This window comes from Triturus cristatus, unplaced genomic scaffold (assembly GCF_964204655.1).
Source record: "Triturus cristatus unplaced genomic scaffold, aTriCri1.1 SCAFFOLD_292, whole genome shotgun sequence".
NCBI classification, from domain to species: domain Eukaryota; kingdom Metazoa; phylum Chordata; class Amphibia; order Caudata; family Salamandridae; genus Triturus; species Triturus cristatus.
Window position 1 is genome coordinate 326,532 of NW_028188527.1, and position 21,660 is coordinate 348,191.

At 55.0% G+C, this 21,660-nt stretch overlaps 4 protein-coding genes and 2 pseudogenes across 4 annotated transcripts; all 6 read right to left on the reverse strand.

Annotated features, from left to right (window-relative positions):
* Window positions 1-1,353: 1,353 nt before the first annotated feature.
* On the reverse strand, window positions 1,354-3,209 carry LOC146768913 (uncharacterized; annotated as a pseudogene).
* A 1,548-nt stretch (window positions 3,210-4,757) lies between these two features.
* LOC146768914 (histone H3) lies at window positions 4,758-5,469 on the reverse strand. The gene has a single exon (XM_085640621.1). It carries the CDS (start codon window positions 5,166-5,168, stop codon window positions 4,758-4,760), a length of 411 nt encoding a protein of 136 aa, XP_085496747.1. The 5' UTR covers window positions 5,169-5,469.
* Window positions 5,470-5,624: 155 nt separating this feature from the next.
* LOC146768915 (histone H1.3-like) lies at window positions 5,625-6,568 on the reverse strand. Its single transcript, XM_085640588.1, has one exon. The coding sequence runs from the start codon at window positions 6,566-6,568 to the stop codon at window positions 5,918-5,920; it is 651 nt and encodes a 216-aa protein (XP_085496714.1). The 3' UTR covers window positions 5,625-5,917.
* A 9,216-nt stretch (window positions 6,569-15,784) lies between these two features.
* LOC146768916 (uncharacterized) lies at window positions 15,785-17,640 on the reverse strand (annotated as a pseudogene).
* A 1,519-nt stretch (window positions 17,641-19,159) lies between these two features.
* On the reverse strand, window positions 19,160-19,900 carry LOC146768917 (histone H3). Its single transcript, XM_085640640.1, has one exon. The coding sequence runs from the start codon at window positions 19,597-19,599 to the stop codon at window positions 19,189-19,191; it is 411 nt and encodes a 136-aa protein (XP_085496766.1). The 5' UTR covers window positions 19,600-19,900; the 3' UTR covers window positions 19,160-19,188.
* A 155-nt stretch (window positions 19,901-20,055) lies between these two features.
* Window positions 20,056-20,999, reverse strand: LOC146768918 (histone H1.3-like). The gene has a single exon (XM_085640639.1). The coding sequence runs from the start codon at window positions 20,997-20,999 to the stop codon at window positions 20,349-20,351; it is 651 nt and encodes a 216-aa protein (XP_085496765.1). The 3' UTR covers window positions 20,056-20,348.
* Between the last annotated feature and the right edge of the window lie 661 nt (window positions 21,000-21,660).

Sequence of the window (21,660 nt, forward strand, 5' to 3'; positions counted from 1 at the left end):
CCTGGGTAGAAGGTGCGACTTCATCCCCTTGAAGCCTAACACCTTTAAATGTCACAAGTATCAGTAAAACTGGTGCCAGGAGGCTGGAAGTAGGCCCAAGGCCTTGCAGGCCTTGTTCTGATACTGTTAAGGGTTAAATAGACTGTACTGAGTATGTGAAGTGTTTTATTTTCGCACCACAGCCAGGGGTGAATCCTGAAATCTTACCCTGCGCGGAGCTCCATAACCCTGGGTAGAAGGTGCGACTTCATCCCCTTGAAGCCTAACACCTGCAAATGTCACAAGTATCAGTAAAATTGGTGCCTGGAGGCTGGAGGTAGGCCCAAGGCCTTGTTCTGATACTGTAAAGGGGTTAAATACACTTTGCTGAGTATGTGAAGTGTTGCGTTTTCACATCTCCAGCCCGGGGCGAAACTTGAAATCTTACCCTGCGCGGAGCTCCATAGCCCTGGGTAGAACGAGCTACTGTGTCCCCATAAACCTGTAAATTTCAAAATGTCATAAAAAGAACAAAACAAGCGCCTGGAGGCTAGAAATGGGCCCGAGACACTGAAGTCTTGGATCTGATAATGTAAAGGGCTTTATGTACCCTTTGAGTGAAGTATTTTTCCCACCTCCAGTCGAGGGGTAAATCCTGAAATATTACCCCAATTGGAGCACCCTGTGTAGAAAAAGTGACTTCGTCCCATTTGACCTAAAATTTTAGTATTTTTATTTTTATATTTTTTTTTAAACATTGTTAAAGGGGTGACTGGAGGCTACAAAATGGACCAGATACTGTGAAGGACGTTATTTCATTTTTGGGTGAAAAAAAATAAAAATATATGTATTTTATTAGGATTACGATTTTTTTTTTTTTGGGGGGCCCATCTCCAGCTGAGGGGGAAAACCTGAAATGTTACCCGAAGTGGAGCTCCATTGCCCCGGGTAGAAGTAGTGCCGTGGTCCCCTTGAACCAAAATGTCAACAAAACAATAATAAAAAAAAAAAAGCACTAAAACAGGTGCTTAGAGTCCCGAAATCGGTCACAAAAAAAATGAGGATCGCACACCCCATGGGCCTGCATGGGAACGCTCTATTTTACCGACTATTAAGCCCCCACGAAGTGGGGGCTTACAGCGCCCGAGCGAGAGACAAAAGTTAGAGGTAGCGCGGCCGTTCCGCCGCCCGGCCATCTGGTCGCGCAGCTCCGTGGGCCATCTGGTCGCGCAAATCGGCGACAAGATGGCCGGCCGCGCGGCCGCCGCCGCTAGCTCGAACCTTTGTCCCTCATTCGTGTTCTGTAAGCCCCCACTACGTGGGGGCTTAATAGTCGAGGGAAATGACCGGCCCTGGGCCGGGCCAAACTCGCCATGGGTCCCCAGTCCAGGGCTCCAGGATGGCGGGCCCCCGGGCCGGGCTATACCCGCCTTAGGTCCCAAGTACAGAGCTCCAGAATGGCGGGCCCCTGGGCCGGGCTATACCCGCCTTAGGTGGCCAGTACAGGGCTTCAGGACAGCGGGCCCCGTGGGCGGGACTAGGATGGACGCGGGGCTCCAGGAAGGTGCCCTGGCCCCAGGACAGTGCCTTGCATGGCGGTTTCGGAGAAATGCCCCCCTCACCCGACCGGCTGTGGGCCTACAAAGCAGGCCTGCCCTGCGGGATCCCTAGTGCATAGATACAGCTCTCCCATGACATCGTGGTCGGCTCTTAAAAGAGCCTTTGGGTTGGTGTTTTTTTTTCTCTTTCTTTCCGTGGGCAAGTCGAGAGTTTAACCGCCGAATCCGTAGAGGGTGCGGCCCTGGCGCTTCAGGGCGTAAACGACATCCATGGCGGTGACGGTCTTCCTCTTGGCGTGCTCGGTGTAGGTGACGGCGTCCCGGATCACATTCTCCAGGAAAACCTTCAGCACCCCGCGGGTCTCCTCGTAGATGAGGCCGGAGATGCGCTTGACCCCGCCACGGCGCGCCAGGCGGCGAATGGCCGGCTTGGTGATGCCCTGGATGTTGTCCCGGAGCACCTTGCGGTGCCTCTTGGCGCCGCCTTTGCCGAGCCCCTTCCCTCCTTTGCCGCGTCCAGACATGTTGTCCTGTCGGTACTGTGACTGAGCAGAAATGAGGAAACAGCCAGCGACGGCTGCTTATATGGAGGAGCTGCGGCGGACCGGCTAGGGCGCTCCAAGCGGCCCACGTGACTCAACGGAAGGCGAGGGGGAGCCCGCCCCTGGACCGCCCTCTGCAGGGAGCGGGGGGCTGGAGCGGCCGTTGCCGTTTGAAAAAGAGCGCGCTCCCAGCCGCCTCTTTGTCGTGGGCTCAGCAGCTGCCGCCGGGGCACGGATCACAGTCAAGCACACACACACGCCTCCCTTCCCGGCCCCCACTCATCACCGCGGCCCGCCTAACCCTGGCGCTCGGTGCCCGCTCCCACTATGAACAGCAGGCTCTGAAATGTTTTAATGGAGCCAACACATTAACGGCCTCACCGGCACCACCCCGCTGTGTGCGGCCGCCCGCAACCCCGTAACACTGTCCACAGGTCAGGCCCGGTCGTGGCAAGTCTGTAAACTGCCCCTATAAACACGTATTTATTTATTTTTACAAAAAGATTATTCTCGTCGGCCTCAAGCTCGGTTTTGGGACGGGGGCAGCATTTATGTGTCCGTCCGAGGGCTTGGGCATCCCTCCTATGTAGCGACGGTGCGGGCGCTGCCGCGACTATGAAGCCTGCCAGAGTAACACCTTGGCACGGATACGCTCTTTGATGGAGTCTGTGGTTGGCCCTGAAAAGAGCCTTTGTGTTTAGGGTGTGTTTCCACGGTGGTCTGCGGGCCTTTACTTGCTTGCTTTGCCCCCTGCCTTGTGGCTCTCGGTTTTCTTGGGCAGCAGCACGGCCTGGATGTTGGGCAGGACTCCTCCCTGGGCGATGGTGACTCGGCCCAGCAGCTTATTCAGCTCCTCGTCGTTGCGGATGGCCAGCTGGAGGTGTCTGGGGATGATGCGGGTCTTCTTGTTGTCACGGGCAGCGTTGCCGGCCAGCTCCAGGATCTCAGCGGTCAGGTACTCCAGGACTGCAGCCAAATAGACGGGGGCACCGGCGCCCACCCTCTCGGCGTAGCTTCCCTTCCGGAGTAACCTGTGCACACGGCCCACGGGGAACTGGAGCCCGGCTCTGGAAGAGCGTGTCTTGGCCTTAGCGCGGGCCTTTCCTCCTTGCTTTCCGCGTCCAGACATGGCGATCGATGCAGGGGCTCACTCACACAACAGAGAGATTAGTACTGCTGTTCGGCTCGACTCCGGCGATATAAAGACTTCGGGTGCGTCTGATGGGTTGACAGCTAGGCGCTGATAGTACTTCTCATTGGAGGGAGGAGGGCTTCTGTTTCACCAATCAGAGACCCAGAACCGCAGTACACTAGGAGGTGGGGGGCTTGCCTTTGCCTGCCAATGAGAAGGGAGAGCAGAGAAGCAGCTACTTTACACGCCCAGCCTATAAATACAAGTGCCGGGCTCGCCTGGCCTTATTTCTCTCGGCTCCACAGGAAGCGGTGCAGATTGTCGACCATGCCTGAACCAGCCAAGTCCGCGCCGGCTCCCAAGAAGGGCTCCAAGAAAGCGCTCTCCAAGCCGCCCAAGAAGGACGGGAAGAAGCGCAAGAGGAGCAGGAAGGAAAGCTATGCAATCTACATTTACAAAGTGATGAAGCAGGTGCACCCGGACACCGGCATCTCCTCTAAGGCCATGGGCATCATGAACTCCTTCGTGAACGACATCTTCGAGCGCATCGCCGGGGAGGCTTCCCGCCTGGCCCACTACAACTCGCGGCGCACCATCACCTCCCGGGAGATCCAGACCGCAGTGCGTCTGCTGCTGCCCGGAGAGCTGGCCAAGCACGCCGTGTCGGAGGGCACCAAGGCCGTCACCAAGTACACCAGCGCCAAGTAAGGCTTCGAGGCGCATCCCCAACTAACACAACGGCTCTTTTAAGGGCCAACCACGTCCTCCCCTAAGAGCTAATGTGCTTCTATTATGACCGGAGAAATAAGTGTTTTAAAAGGTAATGTTGAGCGCACAAGACCCGCTCTCACGGGTCTTGCTGCAGACCGAGGGACGATGGAGCAGGCAACCCGTTTTTAATAAACATGTTTATATGAATGAGCCCTCTCTTTGGGACCAAGTCTCACGTAAGCACTGTAATGTAACGATGACGTTAAATGAGCGAGGGACGATGGAGCAGGCAACCCGTTTTGCCTGTTTAAATAAACCTGTTTATATGAATGAGCCCTCTCTTTGGTACCAAGTGTCACATAAGCACTGTAATGTAACGATGACGTTAAATGAGCCCACGGGCTTATTGTTTTCGGCGACCAGTTTTAGTGTGTGCGGGTGTCACGTTGTGTTTGTACTTTAAGACCAAGGGCAACGGCAATAATCCGCCCCTGGGCAAGCGCTCCCGAAATCGGACACATGAACCCGATGTACCGGGAGCACAGATGCCCCACAGCGCTGGCTTGTGACCAGCGGATCCCAACACAACCCTCCACCCAAACAAAGCTCTTTATTAAACGATGGACACATTGAAGATGCGATTGTGCACTGTGAACACGGAGTGCTCTGGTCACCCAGTGCCGGTATAAGTTACCCAGTACTCGTGGTACTCTCAGCCAGCCCACCCACCCTAACCTGTAGAACATGCCATGGCAGATAAGAGAAGCTCGTATGTGACAGGGTGGTGGCCCTTAAAAGAGCCGTTGTGGTGGTTGTTCGGGTCGGCATGTCTCCTTAGGCCCTCTCGCCTCGGATACGACGGGCCAGCTGGATGTCCTTGGGCATGATGGTCACCCTCTTGGCGTGGATGGCGCACAGGTTGGTGTCCTCGAAGAGCCCCACCAGGTAGGCCTCGCTGGCCTCTTGCAGGGCCATGACGGCGGAGCTCTGGAAGCGCAGGTCGGTCTTGAAGTCCTGGGCGATCTCCCTCACCAAGCGCTGGAAGGGCAGCTTGCGGATGAGGAGCTCGGTGGACTTCTGGTAGCGGCGGATCTCGCGGAGAGCCACAGTGCCGGGTCGGTAGCGGTGAGGCTTCTTGACGCCGCCGGTGGCAGGCGCGCTCTTGCGGGCAGCCTTGGTGGCCAGCTGCTTGCGAGGCGCTTTGCCGCCGGTGGACTTGCGGGCTGTCTGCTTGGTGCGGGCCATGGCGGGAGCGGTCTCTCTCAGCGACAAGCGAGGAAGAATGGAGTTCAAGCAGGCAAGAGCCCTATTTATGCACTCGAAGACGGAGGGCTGCTCTGGTTGGCTGAAGCGACCGCCCCACGTTTGAAAATAGCCCGCGGTGTGCAATGATTGGCCAATGAACCGGAGGCTGCAGCCTGTCTCTCCAATGAGCTGTGGAGAAAAAGACACCCTCCGATTGGATGATGTACGTTGGAGCCGTAGCCCGCGCTTGGGTCAGCCTTTGTCTCCGTGTCCATCCATAGTCACACGAACCACTCGCCCCCGGTCAACTGGGCGAGGAGCCCAGGATTTTATAAGTGTACTGCCCTTGGTCACCCTGGAACACGCCGCCGTTAACTGCGCTCGATTTCACGTTCACAATCGTCTGCTTTATGCAGACACCACTTCGAATCTGCCCGGATACAGTGAAAGCACCAAGGCACACGTTATTTCACATTTATTATAAACGGAGGTCTAATAAACTCCCAGACCCCCTTCTTTATTTGGTACACAGATTTCAATCCACGCAGCACCAAAAGAGCCGTTTACATGACCAAGATCACACACGGCACTCGCGTGCGGAAAGGTGCGCTATGGATTTACTGTGCCGTTTATTATTATAGAGAAGTGTGCACGCGGGGTGCAAGGGTGGGGACGAACAAGCTCTCTTCTGGACCGGGTGGATGGCTCTTAAAAGAGCCGTTGTGTTTGCAGTGTCTTGGTGCAAGCCCTTACTTCTTCTTGGGCGCTGCCTTCTTGGGCTTGGCTGCTTTGGGCTTGGCTGCCTTGGGTTTGACTACCTTGGCAGGGCTTTTCTTGGCCACTTTGGGCTTCGCCGCCTTGGCTTTCGCTGGGCTCTTGGCAGCCTTCTTGGCGGGGGCAGCCTTGGGCTTCTTGGGGCTCTTTGCTGCCGCAGGCTTCTTGACCTTCTTCGGGCTCTTCTTGACCCCCGCGGGAGCCTTTTTGGGCTTCTTGGCGGCAGGGGCAGCTTTCTTGGCCGCTGGTTTCTTGGTCTTGGCGGCCGCCTTCTTGGCCGCCTTCTTGCCCTCCAGCTGCTTCTTGTTCACCTTGAAGGATCCGGAGGCCCCGGTGCCCTTCAGCTGGGCCAGGGCGCCTTTGCTGACCAGGCTCTTGAGGGAGGCCTTGACCCGGCTCTTGTTCTTGTCCACATCGTAGCCCTCGGCGACCAGCCCCTTCTTCATGGCCGACAGGGAGACTCCCTTCCTCTCGGCAGAGGCGGTCACCACCTTCAGGATCAGATCGGCCACGCTGGGGCCGGAAGGCTTCTTGGCCTTGGAGGCCCCCGCTGTCTTCTTCTGCTGCTTTTTCTTGGGGGCGACCTCAGCGGGAGGCGCCGCGGCGGCTGGAGCGGTTTCGGCCATTGTAATGCGAGTCTCGGCGCGGGCGCTGTCACTGAACAGAAATGTCCCTCCCAAACCCGAGCCCCGTGAATATATACAGGGAGGAGCCGGCCTCTGATTGGTCCCGAGCAGACAGGGCTGTGCGAGGCACACTCGGCTCTTTGCTCCCAGCTGACTTTTGTGTTTCCTACCTTCGGATTATCCACGTTTTAAAACACAATCAGTTAAACACGCGCTTCCACGCATACATGACCAGGAGCCCAGCTTCGGCCCTCTCCCGGGCCTGCCCCCGTTTCGGATCCACCCCTCATCCCTGGCTTGTGATCCGCGGGGAGACTCGGCGCTCCCCCGACGGCGGGCGCCTCCATGCCTGAAATCCCGGGCTCCGGACCCCTTTTCCCCGGTCCTCTCTCGACTCCTGCGGCCGGGAGCGGCGGCCCGCGGGAGGGAGGGGGCTCCTGCAGGGAGCGGGCCCTGTGGCGTCACAGTGGGGCTGCGGGGGCCGCGGGGAGCGCGTTCTGGAACGGGCCGAAGTAACACAGGGCTCCGCCGGCCGAGCGCGGGGTGGAAACAATGCCAGGGAGCCCCTGGCACGGGGGCCAGGGGGCCCTCCCCGCGCGCCTGCACCCTCGGCTGTGGCACCCTCGGCTCGGGGCTTACAAGCAGCGGGGCACGGCCCTGGCTCCAGCCTCGCACGCATCACCAGGCGGCCGTGTGCTGGCAGCTTCACATGCAGGCAGAGAGCATTCACTGCCGAGCGCCGAGCCAGAGGAGGCGGGTGCAGACTCAATACAATAAATACACAGTGACACAATGAAGGAAGGCGGCCGAGTTAGGCCTACATGTTTTAAGACACCCCAAGTGAGAGCAGAGGGTGTGAATGCACCTGAAATGGTGACCCCAGTACCGGCATGGAGGCACTCTGCTGAGCTGATTTTTACAGCTGGAGCTAGGTGTACCTCTGAGGTGACATCTGTAGACAGAGTGAGTTACTGTATGTCAGACGCTGAGCCTATGACCGGGGAGGCCCACTGCGGAACTGAATAGTACAGTACAGAGTGAGGCCTGTGACTACCACTGTTCTACTGAGCCCTATCGCTGGAGTGGGGACCACTCCTGAATCCAATGGTATGTCACGAGGGAGACCTGAGACCAGAAATCATATTCTGCGCACTGTAGCCTGATCGAGGCCTGCTGCTAATTTGGATGGAGGTAGGGGAAGAAAACAAAACACTTCACAAAGTCCAGAACGCACATGAACACCATTCACAGTATCAGATCTTAGCCTTCAGGATCTCCGGCCCATCCCTAGCTTCCAGGTACATGTTTTAGTAATATTTGTGACATTTGGAGGTTTACAGCTTCAAGGGGATGAAGTCGCACCTTCTACCCAGGGTTATGGAGCTCCGCGCAGGGTGAGATTTCAGGGTTCACCCCTGGCTGGAGGTGTGAAAACAAAACAATCCACATAGTCACACCTCCAGCCAGGGGTGAACCCTGAAATCTCACCCTGCGCATAGCTCCATAACCCTGGGTAGAAGGTGCAACTACGTCCCCTTGAAGCTTATCTCCTCCAAAGGTCACAAAGTATCAGTAAAACTGGTGCCTGGAGGCTAGAAACACACCCAAGGCCATGCAGGTCTTGTTCTGATACTGTAACGGAGTTCACACCTCCAAACCTGAAATCGTACCCTGCGCGGAGCTCCATGACCCTGGGTACAAGGTGCGACTTCATCCCCTTGAAGCCTAACACCTTAAAATGTCACAAAGTATCAGTAATACTGGTGCCTGGAGGCTGGAAGTAGGCCCAAGGCCTTGCAGGCCTTATTCTGATACTGTAAAGGAGTTAAATACACTTTCCTGAGTATGTGAAGTGTTTTATTTTCACTCCTCCAGCCTGGGGTGAAGCCTGAAATCTTACCCTGCGCGGAGCTCCATGACACTGGGTACAAGGTGTGACTTCATCCCCTTGAAGCTTAACACCTTAAAATGTCACAAAGTATCAGTAATACTGGTGCCTGGAGGCTGGAAGTAGGCCCAAGGCCTTGCAGGCCTTATTCTGATACGGTAAAGGAGTTAATTACACTTTCCGGAGTATGTGAAGTGTTTTATTGTCACACCTCAAGCCTGGGGTGAACCCTGAAATCTCACCCTGCGCGGAGCTCCATGACCCTGGGTAGAAGGTGCAACTTCATCCCCTTGAAGCCTAACACCTGCAAATGTCACAAGTATCAGTAAAACTGGTGCCAGGAGGCTCGAAGTAGGCCCAAGGACTTGCAGGCCTTATTCTGATACTGTAAAGGAGATAAATACACTTTCCTGAGTATGTGAAGTGTTTTATTTTCACTCCTCCAGCCTGGGGTAAACCCTGAAATCTCACTCTGCGCGGAGCTCCATAACCCTGGGTAGAAGGTGCGGCTTCATCCCCTTGAAGCCTAACCCCTGCAAATGTCACAAGTATCAGTAAATTGGTGCCAGGAGGCTGGAAGTAGGCCCAAGGCCTTGCAGGCCTTGTTCTGATACTGTAAAGGAGTGAAATGCACTTTACTGAGTATGCGAAGTGTTTTGTTTTCACCCCTGCAGCCAGGGGTGAAACCTGAAATCTTACCCTGCGCGGAGCTCCATAACCCTGGGTAGAAGGTGCGACTTCATCCCCTTGATGCCTAACACCTGCAAATGTCACAAGTATCAGTAAATTGGTGCCTGGAGGCTGGAAACACACCCAAGGCCTTGCAGGCCTTGTTCTGATGCTGTGAAGGAGTTAAATACACTTTACTGAGTCTGTGAAGTGTTTTGTTTTCACCCCTGCAGCCAGGGGTGAAACCTGAAATCTTACCCTGCGCGGAGCTCCATGACCCTGGGTAGAAGGCGCGACTTCATCCCCTTGAAGCCTAACAACTACAAATGTCACAAGTATCAGTACAACTGGTGCCAGGAGGCTGGATGTAGGCCCAAGGCCTTGCAGGCCTTATTCTGATACTGTAAAGGAGTTAAATACACTTTCCTGAGTATGTGATGTGTTTTATTTTCACTCCTCCAGCCTGGGGCGAAGCCTGAAATCTTACCCTGCGTGGAGCTCCATGACCCTGGGTAGAAGGTGCGACTTCATCCCCTTGAAGCCTAACACCTGCAAATGTCACAAGTATCAGTAAAACTGGTGCCAGGAGGCTGGAAGTAGTCCCAAGGCCTTGCAGGCCTTATTCTGATACTGTAAAGCAGCTAAATACTCTTTCCTGAGTATGTGAAGTGTTTTATGTTCACACTTCCATCCAGGGGTGAACCCTGAAATCTCACCCTGCGCGGAGCTCCATAACCCTGGGTAGAAGGTGCGACTTCATCCCCATGATGCCTCACACCTGCAAATGTCACAAGTATCAGTAAATTGGTGCCTGGAGGCTGGAAACACACCCAAGACCTTGCAGGCCTTGTTTTGATGCTGTGAAGGAGTTAAATACACTTTACTGAGTCTGTGAAGTGTTTTGTTTTCACACCTGCAGCCGGGGGTGAAACCTGAAATCTTACCCTGCGCGGAGCTCCATAAACCTGGGTAGAAGGTGCGACTTCATCCCCTTGAAGCCTAACACCTGCAAATGTCACAAGTATCAGTAAAACTGGTGCCAGGAGTCTGGAAGTAGGCCCAAGGCCTTGCAGGCCTCATTCTGATACTGTAAAGGAGCTAAATACACTTTCCTGAGTATGTGAAGTGTTTTATTTTCCCACCTGCAGCCAGGGGTGAACCCTGAAATCTCACCCTGCGCGGAGCTCCATGACCCTGGGTAGAAGGTGCGACTTCATCCCCTTGATGCCTAACACCTGCAAATGTCACAAGTATCAGTAAAACTGGTGCCAGGAGGCTGGAAGTAGGCCCAAGGCCTTGCATGCCTTATTCTGATACTGTAAAGCAGCTACATACACTTTCCTGAGTATGTGAAGTGTTTTATGTTCACACTTCCATCCAGGGGTAAACCCTGAAATCTCACCCTGCGCGGAGCTCCATAACCCTGGGTAGAAGGTGCGACTTCATCCCCTTGAAGCCTAACCCCTGCAAATGTCACAAGTATCAGTAAACTGGTGCCAGGAGGCTGGAAGTAGGCCCAAGGCCTTGCAGGCCTTATTCTGATACTGTAAAGCACCTAATACACTTTCCTGAGTATGTGAAGTGTTTTATTTTCACACTTCCATCCAGGGGTAAACCCTGAAATCTCACCCTGCGCGGAGCTCCATAACCCTGGGTAGAAGGTGCGACTTCATCCCCTTGAAGCCTAACCCCTGCAAATGTCACAAGTATCAGTAAAACTGGTGCCAGGAGTCTGGAAGTAGGCCCAAGGCCTTGCAGGCCTCATTCTGATACTGTAAAGGAGCTAAATACACTTTCCTGAGTATGTGAAGTGTTTTATTTTCCCACCTGCAGCCAGGGGTGAACCCTGAAATCTCACCCTGCGCGGAGCTCCATGACCCTGGGTAGAAGGTGCGACTTCATCCCCTTGATGCCTAACACCTGCAAATGTCACAAGTATCAGTAAAACTGGTGCCAGGAGGCTGGAAGTAGGCCCAAGGCCTTGCATGCCTTATTCTGATACTGTAAAGCAGCTACATACACTTTCCTGAGTATGTGAAGTGTTTTATGTTCACACTTCCATCCAGGGGTAAACCCTGAAATCTCACTCTGCGCGGAGCTCCATAACCCTGGGTAGAAGGTGCGGCTTCATCCCCTTGAAGCCTAACCCCTGCAAATGTCACAAGTATCAGTAAATTGGTGCCAGGAGGCTGGAAGTAGGCCCAAGGCCTTGCAGGCCTTGTTCTGATACTGTAAAGGAGTGAAATGCACTTTACTGAGTATGCGAAGTGTTTTGTTTTCACCCCTGCAGCCAGGGGTGAAACCTGAAATCTTACCCTGCGCGGAGCTCCATAACCCTGGGTAGAAGGTGCGACTTCATCCCCTTGATGCCTAACACCTGCAAATGTCACAAGTATCAGTAAATTGGTGCCTGGAGGCTGGAAACACACCCAAGGCCTTGCAGGCCTTGTTCTGATGCTGTGAAGGAGTTAAATACACTTTACTGAGTCTGTGAAGTGTTTTGTTTTCACCCCTGCAGCCAGGGGTGAAACCTGAAATCTTACCCTGCGCGGAGCTCCATGACCCTGGGTAGAAGGCGCGACTTCATCCCCTTGAAGCCTAACACCTGCAAATGTCACAAGTATCAGAAAAACTGGTGCCAGGAGGCTGGAAGTAGGCCCAAGGCCTTGCAGGCCCTATTCTGATACTGGAAAGGAGATAAAAACACTTTCCTGAGAATGTGAAGTGTTTTATTTTCTCAGCTCAAGCCTGGGGTGAACCCTGAAATCTTACCCTGCGCGGAGCTCCATAAACCTGGGTAGAAGGTGCGACTTCATCCCCTTGAAGCCTAAAACCTGCAAATGTCACAAAGTATCAGTAAAACTAGTGCCAGGATGCTGGAAACACACACACGGCCTTGCAGGCCTCATTCTGATACTGTAAAGGAGCTAAATACACTTTCCTGAGTATGTGAAGTGTTTTATTTTCCCACCTGCAGCCAGGGGTGAACCCTGAAATCTCACCCTGCGCGGAGCTCCATGACCCTGGGTAGAAGGTGCGACTTCATCCCCTTGATGCCTAACACCTGCAAATGTCACAAGTATCAGTAAAACTGGTGCCAGGAGGCTGGAAGTAGGCCCAAGGCCTTGCATGCCTTATTCTGATACTGTAAAGCAGCTACATACACTTTCCTGAGTATGTGAAGTGTTTTATGTTCACACTTCCATCCAGGGGTAAACCCTGAAATCTCACCCTGCGCGGAGCTCCATAACCCTGGGTAGAAGGTGCGACTTCATCCCCTTGAAGCCTAACCCCTGCAAATGTCACAAGTATCAGTAAACTGGTGCCAGGAGGCTGGAAGTAGGCCCAAGGCCTTGCAGGCCTTATTCTGATACTGTAAAGCACCTAATACACTTTCCTGAGTATGTGAAGTGTTTTATTTTCACACTTCCATCCAGGGGTAAACCCTGAAATCTCACCCTGCGCGGAGCTCCATAACCCTGGGTAGAAGGTGCGACTTCATCCCCTTGAAGCCTAACCCCTGCAAATGTCACAAGTATCAGTAAAACTGGTGCCAGGAGTCTGGAAGTAGGCCCAAGGCCTTGCAGGCCTCATTCTGATACTGTAAAGGAGCTAAATACACTTTCCTGAGTATGTGAAGTGTTTTATTTTCCCACCTGCAGCCAGGGGTGAACCCTGAAATCTCACCCTGCGCGGAGCTCCATGACCCTGGGTAGAAGGTGCGACTTCATCCCCTTGATGCCTAACACCTGCAAATGTCACAAGTATCAGTAAAACTGGTGCCAGGAGGCTGGAAGTAGGCCCAAGGCCTTGCATGCCTTATTCTGATACTGTAAAGCAGCTACATACACTTTCCTGAGTATGTGAAGTGTTTTATGTTCACACTTCCATCCAGGGGTAAACCCTGAAATCTCACTCTGCGCGGAGCTCCATAACCCTGGGTAGAAGGTGCGGCTTCATCCCCTTGAAGCCTAACCCCTGCAAATGTCACAAGTATCAGTAAATTGGTGCCAGGAGGCTGGAAGTAGGCCCAAGGCCTTGCAGGCCTTGTTCTGATACTGTAAAGGAGTGAAATGCACTTTACTGAGTATGCGAAGTGTTTTGTTTTCACCCCTGCAGCCAGGGGTGAAACCTGAAATCTTACCCTGCGCGGAGCTCCATAACCCTGGGTAGAAGGTGCGACTTCATCCCCTTGATGCCTAACACCTGCAAATGTCACAAGTATCAGTAAATTGGTGCCTGGAGGCTGGAAACACACCCAAGGCCTTGCAGGCCTTGTTCTGATGCTGTGAAGGAGTTAAATACACTTTACTGAGTCTGTGAAGTGTTTTGTTTTCACCCCTGCAGCCAGGGGTGAAACCTGAAATCTTACCCTGCGCGGAGCTCCATGACCCTGGTTAGAAGGCGCGACTTCATCCCCTTGAAGCCTAACAACTACGAATGTCACAAGTATCAGTAAAACTGGTGCCAGGAGGCTGGATGTAGGCCCAAGGCCTTGCAGGCCTTATTCTGATACTGTAAAGGAGTTAAATACACTTTCCTGAGTATGTGATGTGTTTTATTTTCACTCCTCCAGCCTGGGGCGAAGCCTGAAATCTTACCCTGCGTGGAGCTCCATGACCCTGGGTAGAAGGTGCGACTTCATCCCCTTGAAGCCTAACACCTGCAAATGTCACAAGTATCAGTAAAACTGGTGCCAGGAGGCTGGAAGTAGTCCCAAGGCCTTGCAGGCCTTATTCTGATACTGTAAAGCAGCTAAATACTCTTTCCTGAGTATGTGAAGTGTTTTATGTTCACACTTCCATCCAGGGGTGAACCCTGAAATCTCACCCTGCGCGGAGCTCCATAACCCTGGGTAGAAGGTGCGACTTCATCCCCATGATGCCTCACACCTGCAAATGTCACAAGTATCAGTAAATTGGTGCCTGGAGGCTGGAAACACACCCAAGACCTTGCAGGCCTTATTCTGATACTGTAAAGCAGCTAAATACACTTTCCTGAGTATGTGAAGTGTTTTATTTTCACACTTCCATCCGGGGGTAAACCCTGAAATCTCACCCTGCGCGGAGCTCCATAACCCTGGGTAGAAGGTGCGGCTTCATCCCCTTGAAGCCTAACCCCTGCAAATGTCACAAGTATCAGTAAATTGGTGCCTGGAGGCTGGAAACACACCCAAGGCCTTGCAGGCCTTGTTCTGATGCTGTGAAGGAGTTAAATACACTTTACTGAGTCTGTGAAGTGTTTTGTTTTCACCCCTGCAGCCAGGGGTGAAACCTGAAATCTTACCCTGCGCGGAGCTCCATAACCCTGGGTAGAAGGTGCGACTTCATCCCCTTGAAGCCTAACACCTTTAAATGTCACAAGTATCAGTAAAACTGGTGCCAGGAGGCTGGAAGTAGGCCCAAGGCCTTGCAGGCCTTGTTCTGATACTGTTAAGGGTTAAATAGACTGTACTGAGTATGTGAAGTGTTTTATTTTCGCACCACAGCCAGGGGTGAATCCTGAAATCTTACCCTGCGCGGAGCTCCATAACCCTGGGTAGAAGGTGCGACTTCATCCCCTTGAAGCCTAACACCTGCAAATGTCACAAGTATCAGTAAAATTGGTGCCTGGAGGCTGGAGGTAGGCCCAAGGCCTTGTTCTGATACTGTAAAGGGGTTAAATACACTTTGCTGAGTATGTGAAGTGTTGCGTTTTCACATCTCCAGCCCGGGGCGAAACTTGAAATCTTACCCTGCGCGGAGCTCCATAGCCCTGGGTAGAACGAGCTACTGTGTCCCCATAAACCTGTAAATTTCAAAATGTCATAAAAAGAACAAAACAAGCGCCTGGAGGCTAGAAATGGGCCCGAGACACTGAAGTCTTGGATCTGATAATGTAAAGGGCTTTATGTACCCTTTGAGTGAAGTATTTTTCCCACCTCCAGTCGAGGGGTAAATCCTGAAATATTACCCCAATTGGAGCACCCTGTGTAGAAAAAGTGACTTCGTCCCATTTGACCTAAAATTTTAGTATTTTTATTTTTATATTTTTTTTTAAACATTGTTAAAGGGGTGACTGGAGGCTACAAAATGGACCAGATACTGTGAAGGACGTTATTTCATTTTTGGGTGAAAAAAAATAAAAATATATGTATTTTATTAGGATTACGATTTTTTTTTTTTTGGGGGGCCCATCTCCAGCTGAGGGGGAAAACCTGAAATGTTACCCGAAGTGGAGCTCCATTGCCCCGGGTAGAAGTAGTGCCGTGGTCCCCTTGAACCAAAATGTCAACAAAACAATAATAAAAAAAAAAAAGCACTAAAACAGGTGCTTAGAGTCCCGAAATCGGTCACAAAAAAAATGAGGATCGCACACCCCATGGGCCTGCATGGGAACGCTCTATTTTACCGACTATTAAGCCCCCACGAAGTGGGGGCTTACAGCGCCCGAGCGAGAGACAAAAGTTAGAGGTAGCGCGGCCGTTCCGCCGCCCGGCCATCTGGTCGCGCAGCTCCGTGGGCCATCTGGTCGCGCAAATCGGCGACAAGATGGCCGGCCGCGCGGCCGCCGCCGCTAGCTCGAACCTTTGTCCCTCATTCGTGTTCTGTAAGCCCCCACTACGTGGGGGCTTAATAGTCGAGGGAAATGACCGGCCCTGGGCCGGGCCAAACTCGCCATGGGTCCCCAGTCCAGGGCTCCAGGATGGCGGGCCCCCGGGCCGGGCTATACCCGCCTTAGGTCCCAAGTACAGAGCTCCAGAATGGCGGGCCCCTGGGCCGGGCTATACCCGCCTTAGGTGGCCAGTACAGGGCTTCAGGACAGCGGGCCCCGTGGGCGGGACTAGGATGGACGCGGGGCTCCAGGAAGGTGCCCTGGCCCCAGGACAGTGCCTTGCATGGCGGTTTCGGAGAAATGCCCCCCTCACCCGACCGGCTGTGGGCCTACAAAGCAGGCCTGCCCTGCGGGATCCCTAGTGCATAGATACAGCTCTCCCATGACATCGTGGTCGGCTCTTAAAAGAGCCTTTGGGTTGGTGTTTTTTTTTCTCTTTCTTTCCGTGGGCAAGTCGAGAGTTTAACCGCCGAATCCGTAGAGGGTGCGGCCCTGGCGCTTCAGGGCGTAAACGACATCCATGGCGGTGACGGTCTTCCTCTTGGCGTGCTCGGTGTAGGTGACGGCGTCCCGGATCACATTCTCCAGGAAAACCTTCAGCACCCCGCGGGTCTCCTCGTAGATGAGGCCGGAGATGCGCTTGACCCCGCCACGGCGCGCCAGGCGGCGAATGGCCGGCTTGGTGATGCCCTGGATGTTGTCCCGGAGCACCTTGCGGTGCCTCTTGGCGCCGCCTTTGCCGAGCCCCTTCCCTCCTTTGCCGCGTCCAGACATGTTGTCCTGTCGGTACTGTGACTGAGCAGAAATGAGGAAACAGCCAGCGACGGCTGCTTATATGGAGGAGCTGCGGCGGACCGGCTAGGGCGCTCCAAGCGGCCCACGTGACTCAACGGAAGGCGAGGGGGAGCCCGCCCCTGGACCGCCCTCTGCAGGGAGCGGGGGGCTGGAGCGGCCGTTGCCGTTTGAAAAAGAGCGCGCTCCCAGCCGCCTCTTTGTCGTGGGCTCAGCAGCTGCCGCCGGGGCACGGATCACAGTCAAGCACACACACACGCCTCCCTTCCCGGCCCCCACTCATCACCGCGGCCCGCCTAACCCTGGCGCTCGGTGCCCGCTCCCACTATGAACAGCAGGCTCTGAAATGTTTTAATGGAGCCAACACATTAACGGCCTCACCGGCACCACCCCGCTGTGTGCGGCCGCCCGCAACCCCGTAACACTGTCCACAGGTCAGGCCCGGTCGTGGCAAGTCTGTAAACTGCCCCTATAAACACGTATTTATTTATTTTTACAAAAAGATTATTCTCGTCGGCCTCAAGCTCGGTTTTGGGACGGGGGCAGCATTTATGTGTCCGTCCGAGGGCTTGGGCATCCCTCCTATGTAGCGACGGTGCGGGCGCTGCCGCGACTATGAAGCCTGCCAGAGTAACACCTTGGCACGGATACGCTCTTTGATGGAGTCTGTGGTTGGCCCTGAAAAGAGCCTTTGTGTTTAGGGTGTGTTTCCACGGTGGTCTGCGGGCCTTTACTTGCTTGCTTTGCCCCCTGCCTTGTGGCTCTCGGTTTTCTTGGGCAGCAGCACGGCCTGGATGTTGGGCAGGACTCCTCCCTGGGCGATGGTGACTCGGCCCAGCAGCTTATTCAGCTCCTCGTCGTTGCGGATGGCCAGCTGGAGGTGTCTGGGGATGATGCGGGTCTTCTTGTTGTCACGGGCAGCGTTGCCGGCCAGCTCCAGGATCTCAGCGGTCAGGTACTCCAGGACTGCAGCCAAATAGACGGGGGCACCGGCGCCCACCCTCTCGGCGTAGCTTCCCTTCCGGAGTAACCTGTGCACACGGCCCACGGGGAACTGGAGCCCGGCTCTGGAAGAGCGTGTCTTGGCCTTAGCGCGGGCCTTTCCTCCTTGCTTTCCGCGTCCAGACATGGCGATCGATGCAGGGGCTCACTCACACAACAGAGAGATTAGTACTGCTGTTCGGCTCGACTCCGGCGATATAAAGACTTCGGGTGCGTCTGATGGGTTGACAGCTAGGCGCTGATAGTACTTCTCATTGGAGGGAGGAGGGCTTCTGTTTCACCAATCAGAGACCCAGAACCGCAGTACACTAGGAGGTGGGGGGCTTGCCTTTGCCTGCCAATGAGAAGGGAGAGCAGAGAAGCAGCTACTTTACACGCCCAGCCTATAAATACAAGTGCCGGGCTCGCCTGGCCTTATTTCTCTCGGCTCCACAGGAAGCGGTGCAGATTGTCGACCATGCCTGAACCAGCCAAGTCCGCGCCGGCTCCCAAGAAGGGCTCCAAGAAAGCGCTCTCCAAGCCGCCCAAGAAGGACGGGAAGAAGCGCAAGAGGAGCAGGAAGGAAAGCTATGCAATCTACATTTACAAAGTGATGAAGCAGGTGCACCCGGACACCGGCATCTCCTCTAAGGCCATGGGCATCATGAACTCCTTCGTGAACGACATCTTCGAGCGCATCGCCGGGGAGGCTTCCCGCCTGGCCCACTACAACTCGCGGCGCACCATCACCTCCCGGGAGATCCAGACCGCAGTGCGTCTGCTGCTGCCCGGAGAGCTGGCCAAGCACGCCGTGTCGGAGGGCACCAAGGCCGTCACCAAGTACACCAGCGCCAAGTAAGGCTTCGAGGCGCATCCCCAACTAACACAACGGCTCTTTTAAGGGCCAACCACGTCCTCCCCTAAGAGCTAATGTGCTTCTATTATGACCGGAGAAATAAGTGTTTTAAAAGGTAATGTTGAGCGCACAAGACCCGCTCTCACGGGTCTTGCTGCAGACCGAGGGACGATGGAGCAGGCAACCCGTTTTTAATAAACATGTTTATATGAATGAGCCCTCTCTTTGGGACCAAGTCTCACGTAAGCACTGTAATGTAACGATGACGTTAAATGAGCGAGGGACGATGGAGCAGGCAACCCGTTTTGCCTGTTTAAATAAACCTGTTTATATGAATGAGCCCTCTCTTTGGTACCAAGTGTCACATAAGCACTGTAATGTAACGATGACGTTAAATGAGCCCACGGGCTTATTGTTTTCGGCGACCAGTTTTAGTGTGTGCGGGTGTCACGTTGTGTTTGTACTTTAAGACCAAGGGCAACGGCAATAATCCGCCCCTGGGCAAGCGCTCCCGAAATCGGACACATGAACCCGATGTACCGGGAGCACAGATGCCCCACAGCGCTGGCTTGTGACCAGCGGATCCCAACACAACCCTCCACCCAAACAAAGCTCTTTATTAAACGATGGACACATTGAAGATGCGATTGTGCACTGTGAACACGGAGTGCTCTGGTCACCCAGTGCCGGTATAAGTTACCCAGTACTCGTGGTACTCTCAGCCAGCCCACCCACCCTAACCTGTAGAACATGCCATGGCAGATAAGAGAAGCTCGTATGTGACAGGGTGGTGGCCCTTAAAAGAGCCGTTGTGGTGGTTGTTCGGGTCGGCGTGTCTCCTTAGGCCCTCTCGCCTCGGATACGACGGGCCAGCTGGATGTCCTTGGGCATGATGGTCACCCTCTTGGCGTGGATGGCGCACAGGTTGGTGTCCTCGAAGAGCCCCACCAGGTAGGCCTCGCTGGCCTCTTGCAGGGCCATGACGGCGGAGCTCTGGAAGCGCAGGTCGGTCTTGAAGTCCTGGGCGATCTCCCTCACCAAGCGCTGGAAGGGCAGCTTGCGGATGAGGAGCTCGGTGGACTTCTGGTAGCGGCGGATCTCGCGGAGAGCCACAGTGCCGGGTCGGTAGCGGTGAGGCTTCTTGACGCCGCCGGTGGCAGGCGCGCTCTTGCGGGCAGCCTTGGTGGCCAGCTGCTTGCGAGGCGCTTTGCCGCCGGTGGACTTGCGGGCTGTCTGCTTGGTGCGGGCCATGGCGGGAGCGGTCTCTCTCAGCGACAAGCGAGGAAGAATGGAGTTCAAGCAGGCAAGAGCCCTATTTATGCACTCGAAGACGGAGGGCTGCTCTGGTTGGCTGAAGCGACCGCCCCACGTTTGAAAATAGCCCGCGGTGTGCAATGATTGGCCAATGAACCGGAGGCTGCAGCCTGTCTCTCCAATGAGCTGTGGAGAAAAAGACACCCTCCGATTGGATGATGTACGTTGGAGCCGTAGCCCGCGCTTGGGTCAGCCTTTGTCTCCGTGTCCATCCATAGTCACACGAACCACTCGCCCCCGGTCAACTGGGCGAGGAGCCCAGGATTTTATAAGTGTACTGCCCTTGGTCACCCTGGAACACGCCGCCGTTAACTGCGCTCGATTTCACGTTCACAATCGTCTGCTTTATGCAGACACCACTTCGAATCTGCCCGGATACAGTGAAAGCACCAAGGCACACGTTATTTCACATTTATTATAAACGGAGGTCTAATAAACTCCCAGACCCCCTTCTTTATTTGGTACACAGATTTCAATCCACGCAGCACCAAAAGAGCCGTTTACATGACCAAGATCACACACGGCACTCGCGTGCGGAAAGGTGCGCTATGGATTTACTGTGCCGTTTATTATTATAGAGAAGTGTGCACGCGGGGTGCAAGGGTGGGGACGAACAAGCTCTCTTCTGGACCGGGTGGATGGCTCTTAAAAGAGCCGTTGTGTTTGCAGTGTCTTGGTGCAAGCCCTTACTTCTTCTTGGGCGCTGCCTTCTTGGGCTTGGCTGCTTTGGGCTTGGCTGCCTTGGGTTTGACTACCTTGGCAGGGCTTTTCTTGGCCACTTTGGGCTTCGCCGCCTTGGCTTTCGCTGGGCTCTTGGCAGCCTTCTTGGCGGGGGCAGCCTTGGGCTTCTTGGGGCTCTTTGCTGCCGCAGGCTTCTTGACCTTCTTCGGGCTCTTCTTGACCCCCGCGGGAGCCTTTTTGGGCTTCTTGGCGGCAGGGGCAGCTTTCTTGGCCGCTGGTTTCTTGGTCTTGGCGGCCGCCTTCTTGGCCGCCTTCTTGCCCTCCAGCTGCTTCTTGTTCACCTTGAAGGATCCGGAGGCCCCGGTGCCCTTCAGCTGGGCCAGGGCGCCTTTGCTGACCAGGCTCTTGAGGGAGGCCTTGACCCGGCTCTTGTTCTTGTCCACATCGTAGCCCTCGGCGACCAGCCCCTTCTTCATGGCCGACAGGGAGACTCCCTTCCTCTCGGCAGAGGCGGTCACCACCTTCAGGATCAGATCGGCCACGCTGGGGCCGGAAGGCTTCTTGGCCTTGGAGGCCCCCGCTGTCTTCTTCTGCTGCTTTTTCTTGGGGGCGACCTCAGCGGGAGGCGCCGCGGCGGCTGGAGCGGTTTCGGCCATTGTAATGCGAGTCTCGGCGCGGGCGCTGTCACTGAACAGAAATGTCCCTCCCAAACCCGAGCCCCGTGAATATATACAGGGAGGAGCCGGCCTCTGATTGGTCCCGAGCAGACAGGGCTGTGCGAGGCACACTCGGCTCTTTGCTCCCAGCTGACTTTTGTGTTTCCTACCTTCGGATTATCCACGTTTTAAAACACAATCAGTTAAACACGCGCTTCCACGCATACATGACCAGGAGCCCAGCTTCGGCCCTCTCCCGGGCCTGCCCCCGTTTCGGATCCACCCCTCATCCCTGGCTTGTGATCCGCGGGGAGACTCGGCGCTCCCCCGACGGCGGGCGCCTCCATGCCTGAAATCCCGGGCTCCGGACCCCTTTTCCCCGGTCCTCTCTCGACTCCTGCGGCCGGGAGCGGCGGCCCGCGGGAGGGAGGGGGCTCCTGCAGGGAGCGGGCCCTGTGGCGTCACAGTGGGGCTGCGGGGGCCGCGGGGAGCGCGTTCTGGAACGGGCCGAAGTAACACAGGGCTCCGCCGGCCGAGCGCGGGGTGGAAACAATGCCAGGGAGCCCCTGGCACGGGGGCCAGGGGGCCCTCCCCGCGCGCCTGCACCCTCGGCTGTGGCACCCTCGGCTCGGGGCTTACAAGCAGCGGGGCACGGCCCTGG